A 22,693-nucleotide genomic window follows, 5' to 3' on the forward strand; every position below is an offset into this window, starting at 1 on the left:
AAGTTTACTTTTCTCAGGACCCATTAAAATAAGAGTTACATTAGTACCATAGGCACATCTGTTCCCATAATACTCAGAAAATTGGTTAACCAAGAACAATTACTCAATGCCATGGCTTAACTTAGTTAAGGTAAGATTGCATAAGGCATAATATTGGTGTCAGTGTTAGCTGTGTGATTCTAAAAACTGTAATTGCCAAGTATGACCGGAACACAATAGGCGCCCACTCCTTAGGCTATTTGTTCTTAAATTATTCCTTGTTGTGCTTCTGGTAGGAGAGTAACATAATTGTGAAGTTTAAACTTGTTGTAACTTCGGTAGATGTCAAAGGAGAATAAAAATACATACTGATTCCATATATATGCGTTAACGTATGATATTTGTTTTTCTCTTTCTGACTTGCTTCACTCTGTATGACAGACTCTAGGTCCATCCACCTCACTACAAATAACTCAATTTCGTTTCTCTTTATGGCTGAGTAATATTCCATTGTATATATGTGCCACATGTTCTTTATCCATTCATCTGTCGATGGACACTTAGGTTGCTTCCATGTCCTGTACAACAGAAACTAACACAGCATTGTGAAGCAATTATACTCCAATAAAGATGAATTAAAAAAATACATACTGACTATGTGCTCCCATCTTCTAAGGAAATACGGAATTTCAGTGAAATAACTCACATTTTAAAACTGTTTCTAGTTAATGTGTTACAGACACCCATACATGCAAGCTAATACAAATTCTTGCTCTCTCAGCTTGGTGCTAAATAATAATATTCTCAGGAAAACTAAGATGCCATTAATATAACTCCCAATACGATTTTATTCATGAAATAAACATTCACACTCTGTAATGAGATCAGATTTCTCTGGGTATAGGTTTTAACCGTATCATAGATGAATGAATGACTGAGTTTTTAGATCTGTTAATGCTGATACTATACGACTTAAGTTTTTGTTTTGAATAGTCTTTTTATTACCCAAGACTCTTGAGGAATACTGTTTATAATCACTACCAGCCACAAACAAAGCTTCTGGAATAAATCCACAGTAAACAGGATTGGCATATTAAAGGACCAGTTTTTGACATGGTTGTTTTCAAATAGTAGGAAGGATGATATTCTCTGGAGGAATTTTTATTATCTAATTAAATATTTCTTTAGTAGAATAATGTCAGATGAACTCATTAGCTGAACATCCTGATTAGCCATGTTCCCCTAAATATTCCATGACCAGAAGAAGAGCTGTACAACTCTGATTTAACGCAGTAACAATGGTAACCAATTCTAGCTGCTTCTTTTATCACACTCCATCAAAGGAATACAAAGAAGTCCAAATTAAAATCAGTTCAGTAATAAAAAGAACATGTGCGTTTTCCAACTGTTCTAAAGCCTCTTCCTATCTTTAAGCAAAGTTCACTCAGTAATTATCTTATTTATGAAAGTAAGAGAAGGATGTTTCTCTTATGAAATAAATGGCTTTGTGCTTTGAATGCGGAGGGCATCTCAAAACAGTCAAAAAGAAAGCAGTGTTGAATGTCATCAACTTATTTCCTCCCACCCACTGTTTTAAATCATTTGCTTGGTTCCAATGTATACTACACTTACATAAGTTGTTTATGAAGAGCCAAATTAATAGTCTTTGCAATTGTTTTCCTTGGAATTTGGAGAGCTGACAAATGAATTAGTAGAAAATGGCAATTCTACATGAATTAGCTTTTAAGTCTCCCTAAGAGGCTGATGCAGAACCTAATAAGAGACTTATTAGGAGAAGTAGGACAACTTAATTCAGATTGATTATAGACTTCGGTGAAGACAGCTGGGGTTCAAATGAAACTGAAAAAGAACTTATATGCACTTCAAAGTATGCTAAGCAGATGTCTGAAACAATTACTCTGTACTGCCTTTTCAGAAGTTTCAAAGGCAGGATGGGAATAGCATGGTAAACGAAGGCTCTGTTTGCCTAAATCGAGGTAGGGGCTTTAAAAACACACACAGCACTATCTAAAGTCAGATGCCTTGGGTAAGGAACGTGATTTGACGTTGCTACCCTAAGTAACTTGCTTTTAACTTTATAAACAAAGCAGGAAATGAGAGCGAATACATGGGAACTAAGTAATAAGCTCTCCTGGCAACACTAACTTACACTAAATTTTATGTCAAACAAATAATTTGGTTAGGAAATTTAAGATGATTAATTCCTACTTTAGTTTCTAAGCTCTAGTAAGGCCAACAATGACCATTCTATTAAAAAATAAATACTATACTTTTGAAGTATATAAGTGAGAATTACTATAATATGCCTTCTTATAGATATATTCCCAGATATTAAAGGCCAAATCCTATGCTTTAAAACATCACAATTGTATGCTTTGAAAACTAGATAAAACCCTAGTTACTCCATAGGACAGGCATCAGTTCCATTTTTAACCCAGATTTATAAAGGATTATGTCTTTTTTGTTTGTGTTTTCTTCTCCATCAAAGGCTTACATAGTACACATAGCATTCGTATAAAAACAATAACAAAAGCCTCCACAGAGCAATTCATTTGTAGCCAATAACAAGTAACAAAATATTACTAAGCTTTCCTTTTCCTACTATAGGTAGTACACCTTATTCACTGTGGAGATATCGATCCTTTATTCAGAGTGGGGAGAGCTTACATATTTTGAATCATTTTAAGGGCTGCTCTGTGATGGTTCTGTCTAACCATGCATCCCCTATCTCTGCAAGAAAGGATTATAAACTTTCTCTATAAAACTCATATATAAGAAAGGATTTAAGGTCAACTCATATAAATGACAAATATAACAAAATTGATAAAATAATAATAAAATATTAGAACCAGGGTTAAGATGAGAAAAACAGTAAGGGAAGACAGAGTTATGTGAACACGGCTGAAAGCTTCCGGCTTCCAAAAGTGAATATGAAATTCTAATATGTTACATCACATTTCACATTACCTATCAGGAGGAAACATACTTGGTTTTCTCAATGTCAAATTCTGAGATAGCATTTCTTTGACAAATTTCTCAGATAAGCCAAGCCACAGGTAGTCTGAAGAGAGAAGCATGTGCCAGTTTTCTTCTTACATTTTTAGATGTGAATGTTGAACATTAAGTCAGTCAGGATGGCATGCATGGTGGCTTCATCGTCACAGCCCCTCTTCTACTACACACATCACTACATTATTCTCAATTATAATTCCAAAAAGGTCTAATTAAAATATTTTGTTGTAAGAACTTTAAGGAAAAACTCACAGAGTCCCTGTCCTTGACTTTTCATAGTAAAAAAGGTCAGTTGAAAGTCTGATTAAAACACAACACAAAAACGTAAAATGCATAACTACATAGATGTGACAAATTTGCATATCCCAAGATGTCAGCCTGGGAGAGCCTAACCATGGTGTGTAAAAAACTGTGTTTCAAGTCAACTGGCAAACTAAGGGCAGTGAAATGTTTCCGGCTCAAGAATGATGGAGCAATCTGTGTTAAGAAACCATGGTAGATTAGAACAAAGAGACAACTGGGGAAAACAACAACTCACATGAACTTTTTCACACAGGAATTGTTCTTAAGAACAAAAATGTCATATGTAGACTTTAGTTGCAAAAGTTGTTCTACTTTATTAAAACCTGCATATGTTCCACTTATAGATCTATGTAGAACACTTAGCGATTCCAGGAGTTATTCTCATTCCCCATTACTACAAGGAAAGTAAGGACATTTGTATAGTCACATAAGCATTGGTGTTATTTCCAGTAAAGTGAGAAATCATGATTCTGCCCTTAAAATATTTGATAAGCAGTATGAATCATGAATTTTAAAAATAAAGAGGCATTTAAAATTTAAATTTTATTCTAGTGGTTATTCCTATGAAGCTATATTTGGAAGGGTGAGATTCTCTTAGTGAGCTGAACAGTCAATATTAACATTATGTTCCTTTCTCTTGATTTATTTTATGTACACTGTCCTAAAGATGATTACTAGTAATAAGGCCATATTCATAGTGTCCCAGGACTTAGTTGTTGTTTTATCCATTCTCCAAATCCAAAAGCAGCATTTGCTAATGAAATGATGTAATGCTAAATCCCACAGAAACACACATTCCATAGTTACTTAAATAACAACTTCTTTAACAAATGAGATCCGAATGGAGGTGGATATTATGAGACAGTCACTGAGGTGATGAAAACAAACTGAGATGGGTATATAAAATGTTCTTCTGGCTACCTGCCTAGCTATCTGTTTGGAGTTCCCTACAGCGTGGAGCCTCTGAGGGCTTAAATTGCTGAGTAGAAAAATGGGAATAGTGGTTTTCAGTACTCTTCTACTTCTTTTCAAAGTAAGTTTTAGTTAATAAAATTCACTCCTTATAAACTACCACCACCAAAGTTTCAGAGTTTCAAATCTGGTACCATTGAGATGCAACAGAAAAAAAGATGGGTTTTCATTTCCATTGCAAAAAGAAGAGGAACTACTGAAGGGAAATAAATATATATGAATTCATATAATCTATAGTTTTAAGATATGCATAAAATATTTGTACAATACTGGTTTAGAAACCAAAATAATCACATCTATTATGACCAGTACACACATATTCTTTGTTTTTTTTTTAAATTTTGGTCGCACCCCACAGTATGTGGGATCTTAGGTCTCCGACCAGGGATGGAACCCGTTCCCCCTGCACTGGAAAGCAGAGTCTTAGCCACTGGACCACCGGGGAGGTCCCATAAGCTCTTTTTAAACAAGCATTTAATGTATATATGTTTTGTTATTATTGGGATGAGGATGAGGAGTCTTACCAATTAGGGAGATGAAATTCGTCTTAGGATCAAGAACAGATGAGAGAGGGGAACTGAAAAGAAGACTGCAAATAGGGTTGGGTAAGGGCCAGTTGCTATTTGAGCTGTTCTGCTTTTAGTTAGTTTTTGTTATTAAGTCATGCTGTATACATTCTCCATCCATATTCATTATCCTACTAATGCTCCTGTGCGATAGATATGGCTCAGAATGAATCCTTTATGTCTGCTCTAAAGCCTAGACATTCAGCCACTTGATTTATTAACTAATTTACTTCCTTTGGGACATTCTTTTAAGTTGATTTGCCATTTGGGGGAAACATTTTTAAGAATTTAGTTCCTATATTTTTGGATAAAATTCAGTATTTTTAATGCTGAATAGGTAATACATTTCAAAACATTAATTTTTATGTACACAGAAATGTTAACCATTGCTTTAAATATTAGACATGGGGTCAGAGAATGTTGGCGAAGATATTTTGGAAGTTATAGTCAAATTTTTAATCTCCTTTTAAGTCTTCACCTACTATTATAAGGAAGAGCTTTTCAATTCAACTTTAGACTGTAGGCTTCATGAGGACAAAGACCGAGTCTGTTTCCTTTATAACTACATGTATAGCACATTTTACAGTAGCTCACAAACAACTGTTGAGAGAAGGAATAAAGAAGCTGAATTGGATCCTTGCTCTTAGGAACCTCACTTACTTTCTATGGAAGAAAAAAAATACATAAGTGACTTGCCACAATATATGTGAAGTTTAAGTGTGACAATTCAAGCATGTGTGGTGATCTATGAAAGCACTGAATTAAGGGCAGTTTCTTCTGCTTGGTGGGAGTTGGGGGTGGAAGACGGGGAAAACTCTAAGGACAGATGCCATCTGAGTTGGGCCTTGAGGGCTGAGTGGAAGTTCACCAGGCAGATAAGGTGGGCTGATCCAGGCAGAGAGAAGAACATATGCAAAGGCAGAGAGTTATGAAAAAAGATGGCATATTGGTGTAAAGGGGGGTGTGGTCAGTGTGTCCTGAATGGCCTAGAGGACAGAAGCAACAGTCAGAAATTTAAGCCAGGGCTAGGAAGAAACAGGGCCACCTGCCCTCTGCATCCACTGGACTTCATCGTCAGGCAGGCAGCTTCCTGCAAAGAGTTTGGATTAGAGTTGGGAAAGAATGGAAATACAGAAATATCAATAAAGAAACTGTTCATTCATTCATTTCACTAACCAAATATTTAAAATGCAGTGTTTGTGATATGCCAGCTACACTGACTGGGGAATGGGATTTAAGGATGTATAATAAAACAACCTGACTAACAGATGCTGGGGACCAGAACAGGACATTGGTTGAAAAGAGGAGAGAAAATATAAAGGAGATATTCTGAGGTAAAATGAGCAATCAAGTGCAGTCAATGAAAACGTAGAAGGATTTAAGGACGGACCTCAAGTTTCTAGCCTGAGCAGCTTGTTGGATTCTGATCCATTAACTGAAATAGGAAACACAGAAGAAAGGGCAGGTAAAAAGGGATATCGGTAGGGGAATGGGTAAACAGGAGGACAAATGGACTTGCTTTCAGAATGGTTGCATTTCAATTCTAATGGCATATGGGTTAGCAGATCAGAAAAGAGATTCAGACTAGAAATTTAGATTTGTTACCATCCATGCCATTTCAAACTAGGGAGCATTTATACCATAAGAAGAGAACTGAGCTAAGGTTTTTATAGAATAAAAAGGGAACTGAGCTAAGGTTAGAAACTCGGGCATACCAACATCTGAACGGGGTGGGGGGGTAGAGTTTCAGAACTGAGGAAAATCAAGGAAGAAGAAGAATGTGGATGAAACAGTGTCATGAAAGCCCAGGGAGAAGAGACCTTCCAGAATGAGGGGGCTGGTAAACACACCAAATGCAGGTGAGGATTTCACTTCTTCTGCATTTGGATCTGGGAGGACTTCTGTTAGTTTTGACACTAGATAAATAGACAAAATATGTTTCAAGTTGCTGGTTTTCAAAATGATACTCCTAAATATGTATATTTTTTCTTTATAAAAACATTTATCATCTTTGTGCCATAAGGGAATTTAATTTTGGTCTCATGGACAGTATTCCAAATATAGAGTGATATTTCCTAATATCTGCAGTGGACTAATCCAACTCAAAATTGTATTATATACATTGCCTTCTCAGGGAAGGGCAGCATTACTGGTCTCAGCTCACAGAACCAGAACTCACCCAAGTCATATAATTCAGTTAGCAAAAAGGCCAAAACCTAGACTCCTGGCTCTTGATTAAATGTTGTATTTTTCCCTACTGTGATACTAAGAACCACAAATACACACACGCATACACATGTAAATCAGACAATTTTAGTACACTTAGGTTAATTCCCTGATAGCAAAATCAAAATGATTTTTTTGCCCTGTAACTTCTTAATATTTCATTTTATATTACTGAAGACAGACATGATTAGATCACTATCTTCTCTTAGAGAAAAGACCATGTGCCAGAAGACTTTGAATTTGTGAAAGATTTCGAATGCTTAAGGGTCCTATTTTTAACTTTGTGAGAAGAAAATACTGCAGATGAGTTCAGATTAGAACCTGTTCTGAATCTCTCAAAGGGCCCTGAAGCCAAGCAGTAGACGGTACCTTGACTTTCTCGAGGTGATCTTGGAGGGAGTCAATGAGGAGATCGCCCACGGGCTGCCACGATCCCTTGATCACTTCAGCTTGGCGCAGTTTGAGGTCCAGCTCATCCGTGGCCTCCTGAAGTTCCTGGAGTCTTTCGAGGGCCTCATCTATTTTTCTCTGCCAGTCAGCTGAGTGCAGGTTCAATTTTTCCCACTCAGTGTTGACCTCCTCAGCCTGCTTTCGTAGGAGGCGTGTGACATTCTGGGCTTTCTCCTCAGGAGGCAGCTCTAAATTGGTAATACAACAAGGTTTTAGGCCACATTCATTTTCGTGTTAAAAAAAAAAAAACATTGTTGAAAAGGTCATACTGGAAAAAAGAAAGAGTACACTTTAACAAGAGGCCAACCTACTGATTAATGGCTCTTTTATACTTTGGCATACATTTTGATATAGTTTAGCACATCTGAAGTCGTGTCTTCCTGAGTGAATCTGTTCTACTTTGTATCAATCAGATAATCCAAGATTCATTTAAGCTACTGAGTAGAAAAATGTTAGGATGCACACCACAAGCTCTAATTTACTTCAGGCAGGCTCTTAAATTGAAAATTAGCTTGTAGTCTTTGTGACAATAAACTTCCTCCTCACAGATTATCTCTTTTGTTTATTATTTTCTAAATGTTTCAATAATTGATCGCTAATCTCTTTTAATGTTTATTTATGAATGTGCAAACAGATTTATGCATGCTGCTTTATGATTCCTTTTTCTTTTTCAACATCAAGGTTTAATTTGAATTGATTCTATTTAACCTAGAAAATATGAGAGCTATCCAGACACTACCAGCAAAAATGGATGGGTCATTCTGTCACCACTGATCCTTCTATCAATATGTTATTACAGTTCCACATTCAATTACCTCTGGGCTCCTGGTAGAGTTTCTCTAGTCCTTCCAAAGGCTGCTCTGTCAGAAATATTCGTACAGTCTCAAGAGTACTCATGATTACAGGTTCTTTCGTTTTCAATTCCCTCCTGAAGGCCTGTGAAATGAGATGAAAAGAAATGCTTATGTGGCTTGTGGCATTCTTCTCAAAATTAATCCTGGGTACTCAGAACTTGGTTATGAAATTCCCAGGTCAATTTCTATCTCCTTTATTTATAAACTGACAGTCATAAAATGATAAAGAAGGCTCGACAGATCTTTCTTTTAATCAGGAAAACACTGTGTTTGTAAAATTATTCTGGAGAGGATAGGGGAGCTTTCAAGATATGTTAACGTCCTTTGATTAAGATAAGAGTGATTTATTTATATAACTTGACTACCAAACTTGAAATCTGGAGCTAAAGTTGTAAGATATATATTGCAAAACCCTAGCAGGGGGCTTCCCTGGTGGCACAGTGGTTAAGAATCCGCCTGCCAATGCAGGGGACACGGGTTCGAGCTCTGGTCCGGGAAGATCCCACATGCCATGGAGCAACTAAGCCCGTGCGCCACAACTACGGAGCCCATGTGCCACAACTACTGAAGCCCACGTGACTAGAGCCCATGCTCCGCAACAAGAGAAGCCACCACAATGAGAAGCCCGCGCACCGCAACGAAGAGTAGCCCCCGCTCGCCACAACTAGAGAAAGCCTGCACACAGCAATGAAGACCAAAAAACAAAAAACAAAAAACCCTAGCAGGGCTAATGAAACTTACACACACCCAAAAGAACAGATATCAAGACCATAATGGGAAGCCTAAAGGGCCACTTGGAAAAACTTAGGTTGTACTGAAGTATACAACCGATCTAATTCATAATCACCAGTTAATTCTGTCGAAATGTCTGACAACGAACATAATGATGTGTTAATAGTAAACTGATAAAAACTAATAATGAATAAACTAATAAAAAACTAAGTAAAAACTCAACGCTTTTGAAAAGTACCCATTACATTTTCCATTGTGACTTCTTTGAAAACAAGAGAAATGTTTTGAGGTATACTGAAGCTAGAAATTGTGGGAACAAGTTTCTATAAAAGAGTGAGCCTAGGGCTTCCCTGGTGGTGGTTGAGAATCTGCCTGTCAATGCAGGGGACACGGGTTCGAGCCCTGGTCTGGGAAGATCCCACATGCCGTGGAGCAACTAGGCCCGTGAGCCATAACTACTGAGCCTGCGCGTCTGGAGCCTGTGCTCTGCAACAAGAGAGGCCGCGATAGTGAGAGGCCCGCGCACCGCGATGAAGAGTGGCCCCCGCTTGCCGCAACTAGAGAAAGCCCTCTCACAGAAACGAAGACCCAACACAGCCAAAAATAAATAATAAATAAACAAATTAATTAAAAAAAAGTGAGCCTAGAACAGGTGTTTTGAGGTCATCTAAATTAGTTATCAATTTTAATCTCTAATCTGTAATCTTCTTTGATACAGGGGATTAAAAGAAAAGCAAAATGCACACTTTCTGCCTTCAAGAAGTTTCTGAACCAAAAGAAGGGAGAAAACTAACACACTAGAAACAAAGAAAACAATAAAGTTCATATATAACCAAGTGCTAAGGGTTGTGAGACATCCTGAGAGGCTAGGATAAATTAACAGATATTCTGAAACCACTGAAGATAGTTATTAACCCAGATGCGGCAATCCCAGAAGGGAAGATGTTAATTAAAGTATTAAATATCACATAAATGCTAAAAGACCAGTGTAAAAACAACAGTAATAATAATTGCCCTGATCTAGGGCTTAATTATTCATATCTTTTTTCAATTCTATCCTATTTTTAGTAATGTTGCCTATTGAATTTAAACCGTGCTCTGTTACTGGGAGAAAACTTAGCAGTATCTCCTTTAAACTTCAGATGTATCATGTTACAGGAGTGCTCTAGAAGTGGAATGTATGACACATTTATAAATAAAATCCTAATGGTGTTCACCATTCAAAGGAATCCTGAGTCTGATACTTTGCAAAATGATTCACCTTCCAAGTTATTTACAGTTTAGTAGAGAGAGGCAAGGTTTTTGAGCCAAAATAATGAAATTCGTTAAGTGGAATATTAGGATTCAGCCTGTGGATAGGGATGTAATTTCTGTATAGTAGGATATTCTTGCACCCTTGAAATCATACAGAGTAGGTGGGTTATCTACTTTGCTTACATGTAAAGCTGATTTTCCCTCCAATATTTCATTTGCAATCTCTGTGTTTGTGTGCGTGCGTGTGCACTCACACACACGTGAATGTATGTGTATATGTGTATACATTTCTTGTATTCCTGTATTTTTTTCAAACATCTAATTTTTCTAGCTTCAGGAAAATTATTATTTTACTTTGTCTCTCCATTTGGACTTGACAATAGGAAGCTGATACTGATATTACTAATTATAAAAATAATAATGGCTCCCTTTATTGAACTACTATGTGTCAGTGGTTATACTAAAGACCAGAAATACAAAGTTGAATGCAAAACAGCCCTTCCTGTGTAGGAACTTATAGTAAATAGTGGAAGAGTCGAACATGTAAATAATTTCAACACAATGTGGAAAGTGCTATAGGCTTGCACAATATGGGAAAGGAAACTGGGAAAGGCTTCTTGGAGAAGATAGTATTCAAGAAGAATTCTAAAGCATGAACATGATGAGTTAGCCAGGGAAAAGCAGGTTAGAGGAAGAAGAAAGAAGACGAAAATGCAGGTGCGAAGACAGAAGGCTAATTCAGTGCAGCATGTGCAGTTATCTCAAGTAGGCCGGTGTTTCTAGAAGATAAAGTACAAGGAGAAGACATGTCCAGAGATGAAGCAGGGTACTGTTCTTATCTTAAACTATATTAGACCTTTAAGTCAGGATTTGAACCTCAACCTATGACCATATACGCCCTGCTAAGAAGTCTAGGTGTTGTCTCATAGGTAATCAGGAGCCTTTGAAGGGATTTAAGCAGGGGAGTGGCATGGGCATGTGTGCATTTCAAATAGATTTCTCTGACATTAGTACAGAGTATGTATTTGAGAAGGACAGAAATGGAATCAGAGAAAACGGAGGCAATTGCAAGAATTCAGTGAAAGATTATGAGGATCTGAACCAGGGCAATGGTACCAGGGCAAAAAAAGAGACAGACAGAGTAAGGAAATGTTTAGAGAGGAGAGATGTGGGAATCTGGTAACCGAATAGATGCTGGAGAAGAGAAGGGGAGGAGCAAGGATGACTCCTAGTTTCTAGCTTGAGTAAAGGAGTGAACGCTGGGTGCAATTAAACTAAATGTGAGGAAATAAACTCTCCTGGAATTCTCAGTACACCTATAAAAAGTTCTAGCCTCGTGAACACCTTCCCATACCATGGGAATTAGATCTGTAGTCATCTGTCTAGTTAATTTCTCTGATCCGGAGGGCCAAATGGTTATAGCCCGGAGTAGTTTCCTAGGTTAAGCTCCAAGTTGTCAGAAAGACTGGAGTAGCTATCTCTGTAGGTACTTACATTTCGAAAATATAAAGCCAAGACCTTGGAGACATTTCTAGGTTGTAAAACCTGAGATGCATGGGGCTAGCTGGCTCCTAGAGAAGTTGGAGTTGGGACTCAGGCCCATCACGTTTCCAAGGAGACCCTTTCAGGGGGGAGAAGAGGACAATTGCCTACTTCTCCTTTATAAGCAGAGAAAAATCATTTTTCCCTGGTTACTTTCCTATGGAGCACGCACCCAGCCACTCATGTGAGAAAATTTTCATCAGATCTCACCATGTCTCCTTAGGGGTAAGGCTTGAACAGAGGGTGGAAGGTAGTGATGATCTTTACTGTAAAGTAATTCAAGGAGATCTGTCTCTGATCCAGAACATCTCATGTGCACGTTCAGCATAAAATTAATAAAGATGAATATTAAAATCCCAGACTCCTATGAGGGGGGTCTGTATGGGGAACAGAGTAAGAGGATGTGATATGCTCAGCTCGGAGACGTAACATTCTTTCCAGCAGGAAACAAGTTTCGAATCCAATGTTTAGGGAGAAGAAATGAGATGTAGGAGTCATTCTCTCACCAAGCTAATATCCACTGAGTGCCTACGATTAGGCATACAGGCAAGGATTAAAATTACATAAGTAGATGCGATTGCTCAGTGGAGTGAGAGGAAAAGAAAATTCTGGAGAACACAGATAAAAATGTAATGAGCAGACAGAGGAACTGGATCCGATGAAAGGCCGAAAAGGACTGGATAGGTGTAAAGACTGGGGGAAGTAAGGAGTGTAAAACTACTGAAGAGAGAGTGAGAGTTTGAGAGGAATAAAGTGACCAAGAGTGTCCAATCATGACACAGAAGTAAAGCAAGATCAGCACTGAGAAGTGTTCATCAGACTCGGTGAGAGCAATTTCAGTGGAGGGCAGTAGCCTTGGAAATAGGTTTAGTTGAGGAGTAAGTGGGAGAAGGAGGAGGCATTTCAAGTGACAACTATTGGTGGAGTATCTTTTTTTCTGAGAGGGAAAAGAGGAGGACAGGACAGAGAGGGCTGCAAGGCAAAGAGAGATACGTTCTTTTTAGGATAGGAATGGTTTGAACACAGACTGAAGATCGATAACCAACCATCCTTGTTTGCCAGGTACTAAGGACACGGAACTTTCAATGCTGAAACCAGGACAGCATCAGGCAAACCAGGACAGTTGGTCACCATAGCAGAGAAGAATATATTAAAGACCTCGGGGGAAAGTGGAGATAATTATTGGAGCAAAGTCTGTCAAATAAGGAAATGGATCTTAAAGGTCCCATCAAACTGAAAAAGTTCAAGACACTGTTTGATGATGCAATTCCATTGTTAAAACCGAACAGCAAATAATTCAAGGCTAAGGACCACCCATCCACTGTGAGAGACCACTTGTTTGCCCCTCGAGTTGTTGCCAAGGGCTTAGCTCCACCACAGCTGCACAGTTCATTTCTTAAATATGAGTCACTGAGGATTAAGATGAATCTAAAGAAAAGACAAAGGAAGTTCTGTCGTTACGAAGACATAAGCACCATTATTTTCACATCGTTGCCAGAAATTAAGAAAAGAAAGTATATGGAAGACAGGGTTAAGTGACTGTATCTTCAGAATTTAAGATTTAGACTAAACACACACATAGAACAACTGTAAAAACCCCAGAAAAAAGGGAGAAAAAAACTATAAGTAGGAATGTCATGTTAAACATGGTTATATGAAAGGTCCTCTTCCATTTATTCATGTAACAAATTTTGAGCACCTACTATGTACCAGACTCTGTTGTAGGCAATGGATATCATTGGTCCTTGTAGCATGGAGTTTAAAAGAGAGAGGCTTATGTAGTAAAAATAATAACAACAAGACAACAAAAAACCCCATGAAGATGTTGCATTAAAATAATGAAAAATAGATTTTTCAATATCTGATCAACTTACCATAGACTGCATGTTACAACAGTTCACCACGTTTTAAAAGTAAGGAAAATGGGGCTTCCCTGGTGGCGCAGTGGTTGAGAATCTGCCTGCCAATGCAGGGGACACGGGTTCGAGCCCTGGTCTGGGAAGATCCCACATGCCACGGAGCAACTAGGCCCATGAGCCACAACTGCTGAGCCTGTGCGTCTGGAGCCTGTGCTCCGCAACAAGAGAGGCCACGATAGTGAGAGGCCCGCGCACCGCGATGAAGAGTGGCCCCCACTTGCCACAACTAGAGAAAGCCCTCGCACAGAAACGAAGACCCAACACAGCCAAAAATAAAATAAATAAATAAATTTTAAAAAAAAAGTAAGGAAATGGAGCCATTTTAAAACAATGACAACATTTCAATGTCAAGAGCCTTAACCCTTTGATAAGTGACTTGTTTCTCAAAAAAAAGTCTATTTGAATGACACTGGGGAAAATACATACTCATATACAATACTGATTTTTGTCTCATAGATTATAATTAATATTTTAAGTCAGATAAGTTGGTTCATTCATGTGCTGATGTGAAAAAGCTATCAGATATAAAGCCCTTCTCCCATACACATACAGAGTGCATCTTTACCCTATTTAGATGTCAATATTCAAATGTTAAGATATTTCCTTCTTGAATCTTTTCAACAGATGAAGTTATTTTCTTTAAAACCCATCTTTCCCCCCATACCTTCTTTTTTCCCTTTTTAAGATAGCCAGGCCCAAGGCTCTGAAATAGTGATGTGGAAGAATCAGAAGCAACTACTAAAGACGTAGAGTACCTCTGTGAAAAGAAAATAATATTCTATCTCACAAATGAGAAAAAGTTAGGCATGCTAAACTGATAATTTTCCTTCAGCTCCTTAAGGTGCACAAAATTAACTTATTTGAATCGTGCACTACAAAATTACAGTAGCAGCAAATCCCAAGGTAAATCCATTTTATTGTGAAGGTCAAATTGTCTGATGGATAGTATTTATACATCACAAACACTAACCAACTGGGTGACTTGACTGCTTGCTGATTAATTCATTCATTCACAAATATTTATTTTGAATCTATTATGAATAAGGTAGTGCAGATGTAGGGACCTAATCTTTGTCCTTAAGGAGTCAACAGTTTGGCTGAGTAGGTATGTTTGTATAAAAGCATATTTTTATTCAATTAATGTTTTACCAATGCAAAGTAAAGTACAGACAAGTTAGGATTTACCTAAGGCCATCAGTTCGTTAGTCACTTAGAATCCAAACCCTGAAATTCTTAAGCCAGGCTGAAACTGAGTAAGAGCAAAAAAATTAAAGTTTCCTGAATTACAAAAAATGTGGAAGACACATAAGTGGAAAATCCTAATGACCGTGAAGCAAATGAGAAACTGAAAAAACCTGAAAGTCACAGAGAAGAACCAAGTCACTGATGATTCATTTTAAGCCAGGCTGAAAGTGAGTAAGAACAAAAAAATAAAAGTTCTCTGAATTACAAAAAATTTGGAAGCCACAAAGGTGGAAAATCCTAATGGCTATGAAGCAAATCAGAAATAAAAAACCTGAAAGCGATAAAGAACCAAGTCATTGATTATTCTTTTTTTTTTTCTGTCTGTCCTACTTGTGGAAAAAAGAATTAGGGTGAATATTACCACAAATACCTAATAATACATAAAGAGTAGCTCAGAACCATGTATAGAGGGGATGAAGGGTGAGATACTGATTTGCTTGAGATACCTCAGAGAAGAGAGGGGCAGGAAGAGAAGTCTGGGCACAGGTACAGACATTACAGAGAGACAAGCTATGTTGCTTTCACCTAGAGACAGTGGTCCTATAACTAAGGATGTAAGTAAAAGCCCTTGCGTTTCAAAACAGATCTCTTTCAACCATGTACAGTGTATAGTTTCCCCGGAGCTGAATTTTACCTATATTCCCACTGAAGTGGCAAGTCTGTATTTGTGTCATTTGGACCAGAAATCTGAAGGAATGACTATACGTTATCTCCACATTTGTTAGCAGAACTTTACAGAACCATCCTGAGAGGCAGACTGAAGTGGTGAAAAGAGCACTGTCCTGAGTAGCAGGACACCAAAAGTTCAAGTCTGGGCCGGGCCAAAACTTGGTTGCGTGATCTAGGACAAGTCATAAAATCTCTCTGAGCCTTCCCATCCTCATTTGTAAAATGTAGAGGTTTGCTAAGTACCTTACCTAAGTTCTAACATCCAGTTCTAAAATTCCATAATCAACACGTTTAGATCATTAATTGGCCACAGGCCTGTTACATGGTGGCAGTTTGAGATAGTCTTTCATTACTAATATTAAGAATTATAGCCACAGCTTGGCACATAGTAGATAATCAATAAATACTGTTGAATAAATAACAGAACGCCCAGGTAGAAAACCAGACTGTGTTATATGGAGGCCAGCTGGATTTAGATGTAGTCGGTGCTCGAGGGTGAAAGCCTGGTTTCGTGAATTAAGAGAGAGAAAAAAAATGAATGCTGTCAGTTGGGAAAAACTGAGAGATCTTTTTCTGGGTCTACTCTTATGTTCCAGATCCAAAGCTGAGAGTAATCTTTGAGTCACTAGGTGGATTTTCCTCAAGAGGAGGCCCTATTAACCCTGCCTTCTTAATCCTAGTGATTTCCCCTCTAGAGGAGATGTTCACGTCCATACTTTCGGAAGTTCCATTATTTGAACTGCTGGTTGGGCTTTCCCTCTAGCCTGCATTAGCTAGGAGACGAGAGAACAGACAGACTCTAAACTGGAAAATTGGGACTGACACATACGCACTACTATATATACAATAGATAACTAATAAGAATCTACTGTACAGCACAGGGCACAGGGAACTCTACTCAATACTCTGTAATGACCTATATGGAAAAAGAATCTAAAAAAGAGTGGATACACGTATATGTATAACTGATTCACTTTGCTGTACAGCAGAAACTAACACAACATTGTAAATCAATTATACCCCCAATAAAAATTTTTTAAAAAGAAAGAAAAAAAATAAAGTGATCCAACGGCGGTTAAAGTGATCTCAACAAATCGTTACTGAGTGCGCGTAGGACAAGGACGGTAACACAGTCATTTTCACAAATTGATTGGTATTTTAGTTTTGTCATCCTATATTATCATTCTAGTTTCCATATTATTTCTACCTTATCTGCATGCCTCCTATATTGTTTTTACTTCTGATAAGAACGTTGCTGAAATCATTCTCTCGCCATAATGACCTTCCTCATTTTAAGAGCCACCATATTTATTGAGTCTCAAGCACGTCAGAAATATTTTAATGACTAACTGCTGATTTAGGGACAATCATTGCTCAATTAATTTGAAACCAAGATCATGGAAAAAGGCAAGGTCCAAATGTGGTTAACTGGAGTACCAGAAATTTTGCCTCTAAGAATCTAAGACAAATTCATAGGGATTTTAGGAAGAAGGACATTTGCCAGAAGTGGCAACAAAAAACCCCAGAAAGACAAAGGGTTCACTTGATATTCATTTGACATAGTTGGTATTAGAGAGGTATGAAAATGGGACACATGGGCTATAAAGAAAAGGTCATAATCATCTTTATTTTTTTATTGTGCTAAGAACACTTAACATGAGATCCACCCACTTAACAAAGTTTTAAGTGCATGATACAATACTGTTACCTCCAGGCACAGGATTGCACAGTAGACCTTGCGAATTTACTCGTTTTGCATAACTGAAAGTTTATACTTGTTGAACAACTCCACATTTCCCCCTCTCCCCAGGCCCTCGCAACCACCTCTCTACTCTCTGCTTCTATGAGTTTGACTACATCATCATCTTTAGACAAGATGAAAAAAGTTTATCTTATTTTCACTCTACTTCTGAAGAAAAGTGAAGATAAGGGATTACGGCATCAGACACATCTAGCCATTGTTTCAGGTACATCTAAGCATTGTTTCACATAGTCAACAACATGAACAACAATATTAATTTATACGTGAGATTAAATCAATTCGAAGCAAGTTTGAAAAAGTAAATGGACATATTTCAAGCCTGAAATTATTTTTTAAAATATCTAATTTTACTCAATGAAAAAACATTTTGGAGTGTCTAGGGGGGAAATATGTTTAACAAGCTCCTGTTGAGATTTGTCTTTTGGAAGTCTTTCAAACAAAAAGTTGTGTTCTCTGAGATCAAGGGCACGGGCTAGCAGAGAGTCCAGCCTGCTTGCAGATCTGTGATACTGGGGAGGAATAGTTAGTGCCCACGCAGCATCGCGCACAGCTGTTTGACTCTTAATCCTAAGGTTGAGCTGCTTCCAACAACCACTGGGGAAGTCACTTCCTACAGACCATAACGTTGTTAAACTCTGAGCTCACCCTGAAAAATCACTGGTGAAAATTCAATCTGCTCCTAGGGTCATTTAGAGAATTAGGTATTAGGTCATTGAGCCTAAACCCTAAATTTTGGAAATTCTTTCTGAAGCAACAGTGCAGATAAATGGATTATCAGGAAATCCTGTGAAAAATTAATTAATATCCATTCTCAAGAGGCTCGGCCAAAATTTGAGATTGTCAAGTGTAAGTGGTGAATAATTTCTGAATCACGCCATTTGTTTCTGTCTATCAACACAATCCAGAAATGGAACTCCTGTTTCTCTCCACATACACACCCTCATCCATGATCATTTTGAAGTCTTTCCTGTTTCCATAAATGGCATCATCATTTCCCCATTTGTTCAAACCACAGATTCAGAGTCATCCCTGACTCTTTGCTTTCTCTCATATTCCATACCCCATCAATCTTAAGTTCTATCAGCTCTACCTTCAAACTTTATCTTGGGTCATATAATTTTTCATCATATCTATCATTTCCATTCCAGTCCAAGCCATCGTTATCTCCTTCCTAAATGACTTCAACACCCTCCTAACTTTCTCCCTGCTTTCAGTTTTGCTCCTCCTATCATCATTCCTTCACACAGCAGCCAGAGTCCATTTCTAAACACATCAATCAGATCACATCATTCCTGTCTGTGGTTCTCCAGTGATGTCTCAATACACATAGAATAAAATCCACCTCCAAACTATGGCAGAAAAGACCACATTATCTGGTCTTTGCCTCTCTCAACAACCTACCACTAGCCCATCCTGCTATTCCTTGGACACCCCAAACCTGTTCTTACATCTTGGCCTTTGCATTTGCTGCTCCTTCTGCCTAGAATATGCTTCACTCGAGGTCTTTGCTTGGCTCACTCACGCACACAGCCCTTTGCTCAACTATAATCTCTTTAGGTGGGCCACTGCCTCTCAGCCTTTCTCTATCCTTATTTTGTTCATTTTCTCTTCATGGAACTGACCTGACATGATTTTATTTTATTGTTTTTAGTTCTTTTTTTTTTTTTGGCCATGCGGCGCAGCTTGTGGGATCTTAGTTCCCCAACCAGGGATCGAACCCGGGGCCGCGGCAGTGAGAGCACAGAGTCCTAACCACTGGACCACCAGGGAATTCCCCTGATGTGATTTTATATATTAATGTATTGGCTTACTGTGTGTTTCCCTCATTAAAATTTGAAGGTCTGTGGGGGGCAGAGTCTCGTTTTCTTCACTACTGTACCCTCAGCCCCTGGCATAGAGTAGGCCCTCAATAAATAATTACTGAAAAGACTCAATGAATTCCAGGAGTCCGAGTTATGGTACAGTTTTTCCTAAAATAATTTTTTTGGGGAAATGGAAGAACAGATAAAAAGATCAGGGGTTCATCTGTAATTAAACAAATGTGTGTCAAAGTGCTTTGTAAAGGCAAAGTACTACACAAATATTATTTTAAGAGTATCTGTCAAGATATCAAAAATATTTTGACATGGTTATAAAGAGGACTGTGGTAGAGAAGTCAATTTGTAAACTATACATAGTTTATCTTATTATAGTTATTAAACAAAAGTAGCAAATCCTAGATGACTCTGTTCTCAAGTTTTGATGATATAGCTAGTTTTCAGAAGACTTCCTCAAATGGCTAGAAATGTAGCTCTAAAAATAATTTAAAATCTTTTCTATTCAGCATTTCTAAATATGACTGCATAAAATTCCAAACTTATATGAAAGTAGCTTACTCCATTAGTGATGAAGAATCGATCACAAAGATGTCGATTTCCTCCAACCTAGTCACGCAGACATCTTAGAGGTAGGTAACGAACAGTGAACTTTGCAAGGGAACCAAACTTGTTTAGAAACTCCAAGAGGCTAGGTCAATGAATGTTGGAATGAATCACTGTATCACAAGCTTTTTTTGTCGTTGTTTTTCAGAGGTGATAGGGAACAATGCATTTATTTGGTAACACAGAGCTGACTTGAATCTTAACCTTCACAAATGGCACCTAAAGACATTTTCTATTTCTGTGGAAATAGAAGGATTCCCTTGATGAGGGAACTCACCAAGCTAACACACATGTACCCAAAGGAAGCAGGCCAGCATTGGTAACAGCATTAGCTTAAATAAATGTATAATCTACAGCGTGATTTCAGGGTAATTTTATTGAATTTCTGAACCTCTCCCTCACTTCGTGGTGACTTCTGAGGAGACTGAACATGCATAATATATGACCTGACAAATGAATAAGTAAACTACTTTATTCAAGCCTTTTCATTTGTCAACAGGATCCACACAATTATGGCTTTCTGTCTACTGTTTTAATAATGTATGTATTGATTACTTCCATCTAAATCTTAACCAGAAAATCTCAGGAAGCTTTGAAGGTGTCCTTAATGGTCTCTAGGGAAGGAATTACAGAGAGTTTCAAATTGAAAGATGAAAACCGAATGACAAACAATTTCATTAGTAAAAATGCAAACAAAAAGTCATTACCTACAGTGTTCTTATAATCAAGACCTAATTTCCATTTAAATTTGGGGTGGGATGAAGAGAATTAAATAAACTCATGGTTTATTGCAGTTCTCCTTAGAAATTCCCCACTATGATTTGCTCCTTTAAAACTCTCTCTAAGTTAATCACAGGAGTAGACAAGTAATAAATATCACTTTAGTGACTGCACAAGTAAAACAAAGGAAGTCAGTTTTAAAAATATATCTGGACCAGAATAATACACACTTCATTGAAAACGAGTCCGTCTAGTGAGGCAAGTAACGAGGAACCGTAAAAGCCAGGATAATGTATTCAAAAGATATAAAAATCGGTCAGTTTATATTTGCTAAGGCACATTTGAGCTTTAATTATTTAGAACACTTCACCACATATGGAACATTATTTTATTAATTAGTCCTCAGAGCCATTCCAGTTGCAGTCGTTATGGTGCCCAGCTGGTTTGGGGAACATACATCCACTCCCATGGGTGTAAAAAACTGCTTTGGGGAGTGAGACTGCAGTCCCCAACTACCTGTGTGGACTGTCTTATAACTTTACCTACAGCAGAGTAACTGAGATTGACTGTATATTCTTGCTTTAAGAGTACAAGACATATGATATTTTGCTATAAAACTTTATCATTAATCTGCAATGATATACTAAGAAAATATAAATGACCTGTTTTACAAGCATTCTGATTTATAGAAAAAAAGTGAAAAATATTTAATTAGTATTTACACTTTTGACATTTTAATGGGATTTGTATTCCCATAAAAAGCAACAACATTAATAATTTACAATAGATAGTAAGCAGGTGATTTTTAAAAAGTGACACACCAAATACATGGGGAGCAAGGGTACAATAAAAAGTGAGCCATCTTGATACCAAATATTTTATATAAACAGTCTTTGGAGCAAGAGACCCATAAAGAGCAAGACAGTTTATAACCCTGGAAACATGGTAAAGTAAAACAAAAGTCTACAAATACAAACTCTGTTCAAGACTAGATCACGACAGAGTTTTGTAATGATTGTGCTTCCTTTACCTCTTCCTAATTGGATTCAGAAGATCTGATAGAGAGACCCAGTTTCAGGGGTTTTCCTTTGTTCTTTTTGTCCACAGGCAATGAGAGCATCACTAACTAGACAGCAACTCCACTACAACTACAAAGGGGCTACTGCAAAAATGTGACAAAACTGAGTAAACAGGGTGCAAAATTGTTCTCTCATCAGCACTTAGGAGTGATGATGTCCTTTGAGGGAGTGTTTTGTGACAAGGCTTTTTCTTAAGGATACAAAGAGAATTTCATGGAAACACTGGACCAGACCACAAGTAAAAACAGTGGGCATCAAAGTAGCTTTACACACTATGAAAAGATGCTTACTTAGGAGTAAAGAGAAAAAAAGCTGCAAGTGAGGAAGGAACATCACCCTTTATTCTTTCTTTCCCTGCCCTGGATCACAGTAGACTAGAGAGGAAGGAACAAAAGATTAGTTCACTGGCTGTTTTCCTCCCTTCCTGCCTCCTTATCTTCTTTCCTTAATTCCTATGTTCCTTTATCTGTTCATTGTCTATCATGTACTAGACACTTTATAAGGTGCTAGGTATAAAAATGACAACCCTCTTCCCAAAAGCAAGCTTCTTGGAGCCCAAGGTTTAGTGAAGGTGGTTGACATTAGTCAAAAAGTCACACATATTCATGATGACAAAGAACATTACATTATAGAAGGAAAAGTACTGTGTTATGAAGGCATATAAAAGGAGATGTGGTCAAATGTGGGCATCAGAGAAAAGCTTGCTTGATGCCTGAGCCAAGATGTAAAGGATTATCAGACATGAGCCAGGAAATTATGAGGGGGGAGGTTTGGGTAGAAAGGGTTTCAGACAGAGGATCGACATGTTCAAAGCCCCACCAGAGAGGAACACAGAGAACTGGAAACAAGCAAAAGAAGGCAGTACAGCTAGCATCAAGACAGCAAGAGGAAGGGCAGTGAGAAAAGACTGGGGCCAGACCAGCCAGATGGGACTTTGGGGTCCTTGCTGAGGATTTTTGGTCTTTCCC

At 37.8% G+C, this 22,693-nt stretch overlaps 1 protein-coding gene across 5 annotated transcripts in view; it reads right to left on the reverse strand.

Annotated features, from left to right (window-relative positions):
• Positions 1-22,693, reverse strand: part of DMD (dystrophin) — a 2,259,822-nt gene that overhangs the window by 140,038 nt on the left and 2,097,091 nt on the right. For all 5 annotated transcript variants that reach the window (XM_082446317.1, XM_082446321.1, XM_082446320.1 and 2 more), the window contains 2 exons: positions 8,345-8,465; positions 7,449-7,717 (listed from right to left, as the gene is read on the reverse strand). In XM_082446317.1, coding sequence (XP_082302443.1) covers positions 7,449-7,717; positions 8,345-8,465 — 390 coding nt within the window. The remainder of the gene's footprint in view (positions 1-7,448; positions 7,718-8,344; positions 8,466-22,693) is intronic.

This window comes from Balaenoptera physalus (assembly GCF_965194825.1).
Source record: "Balaenoptera physalus genome assembly, chromosome: X".
Taxonomy (NCBI): Eukaryota; Metazoa; Chordata; class Mammalia; order Artiodactyla; family Balaenopteridae; genus Balaenoptera; species Balaenoptera physalus.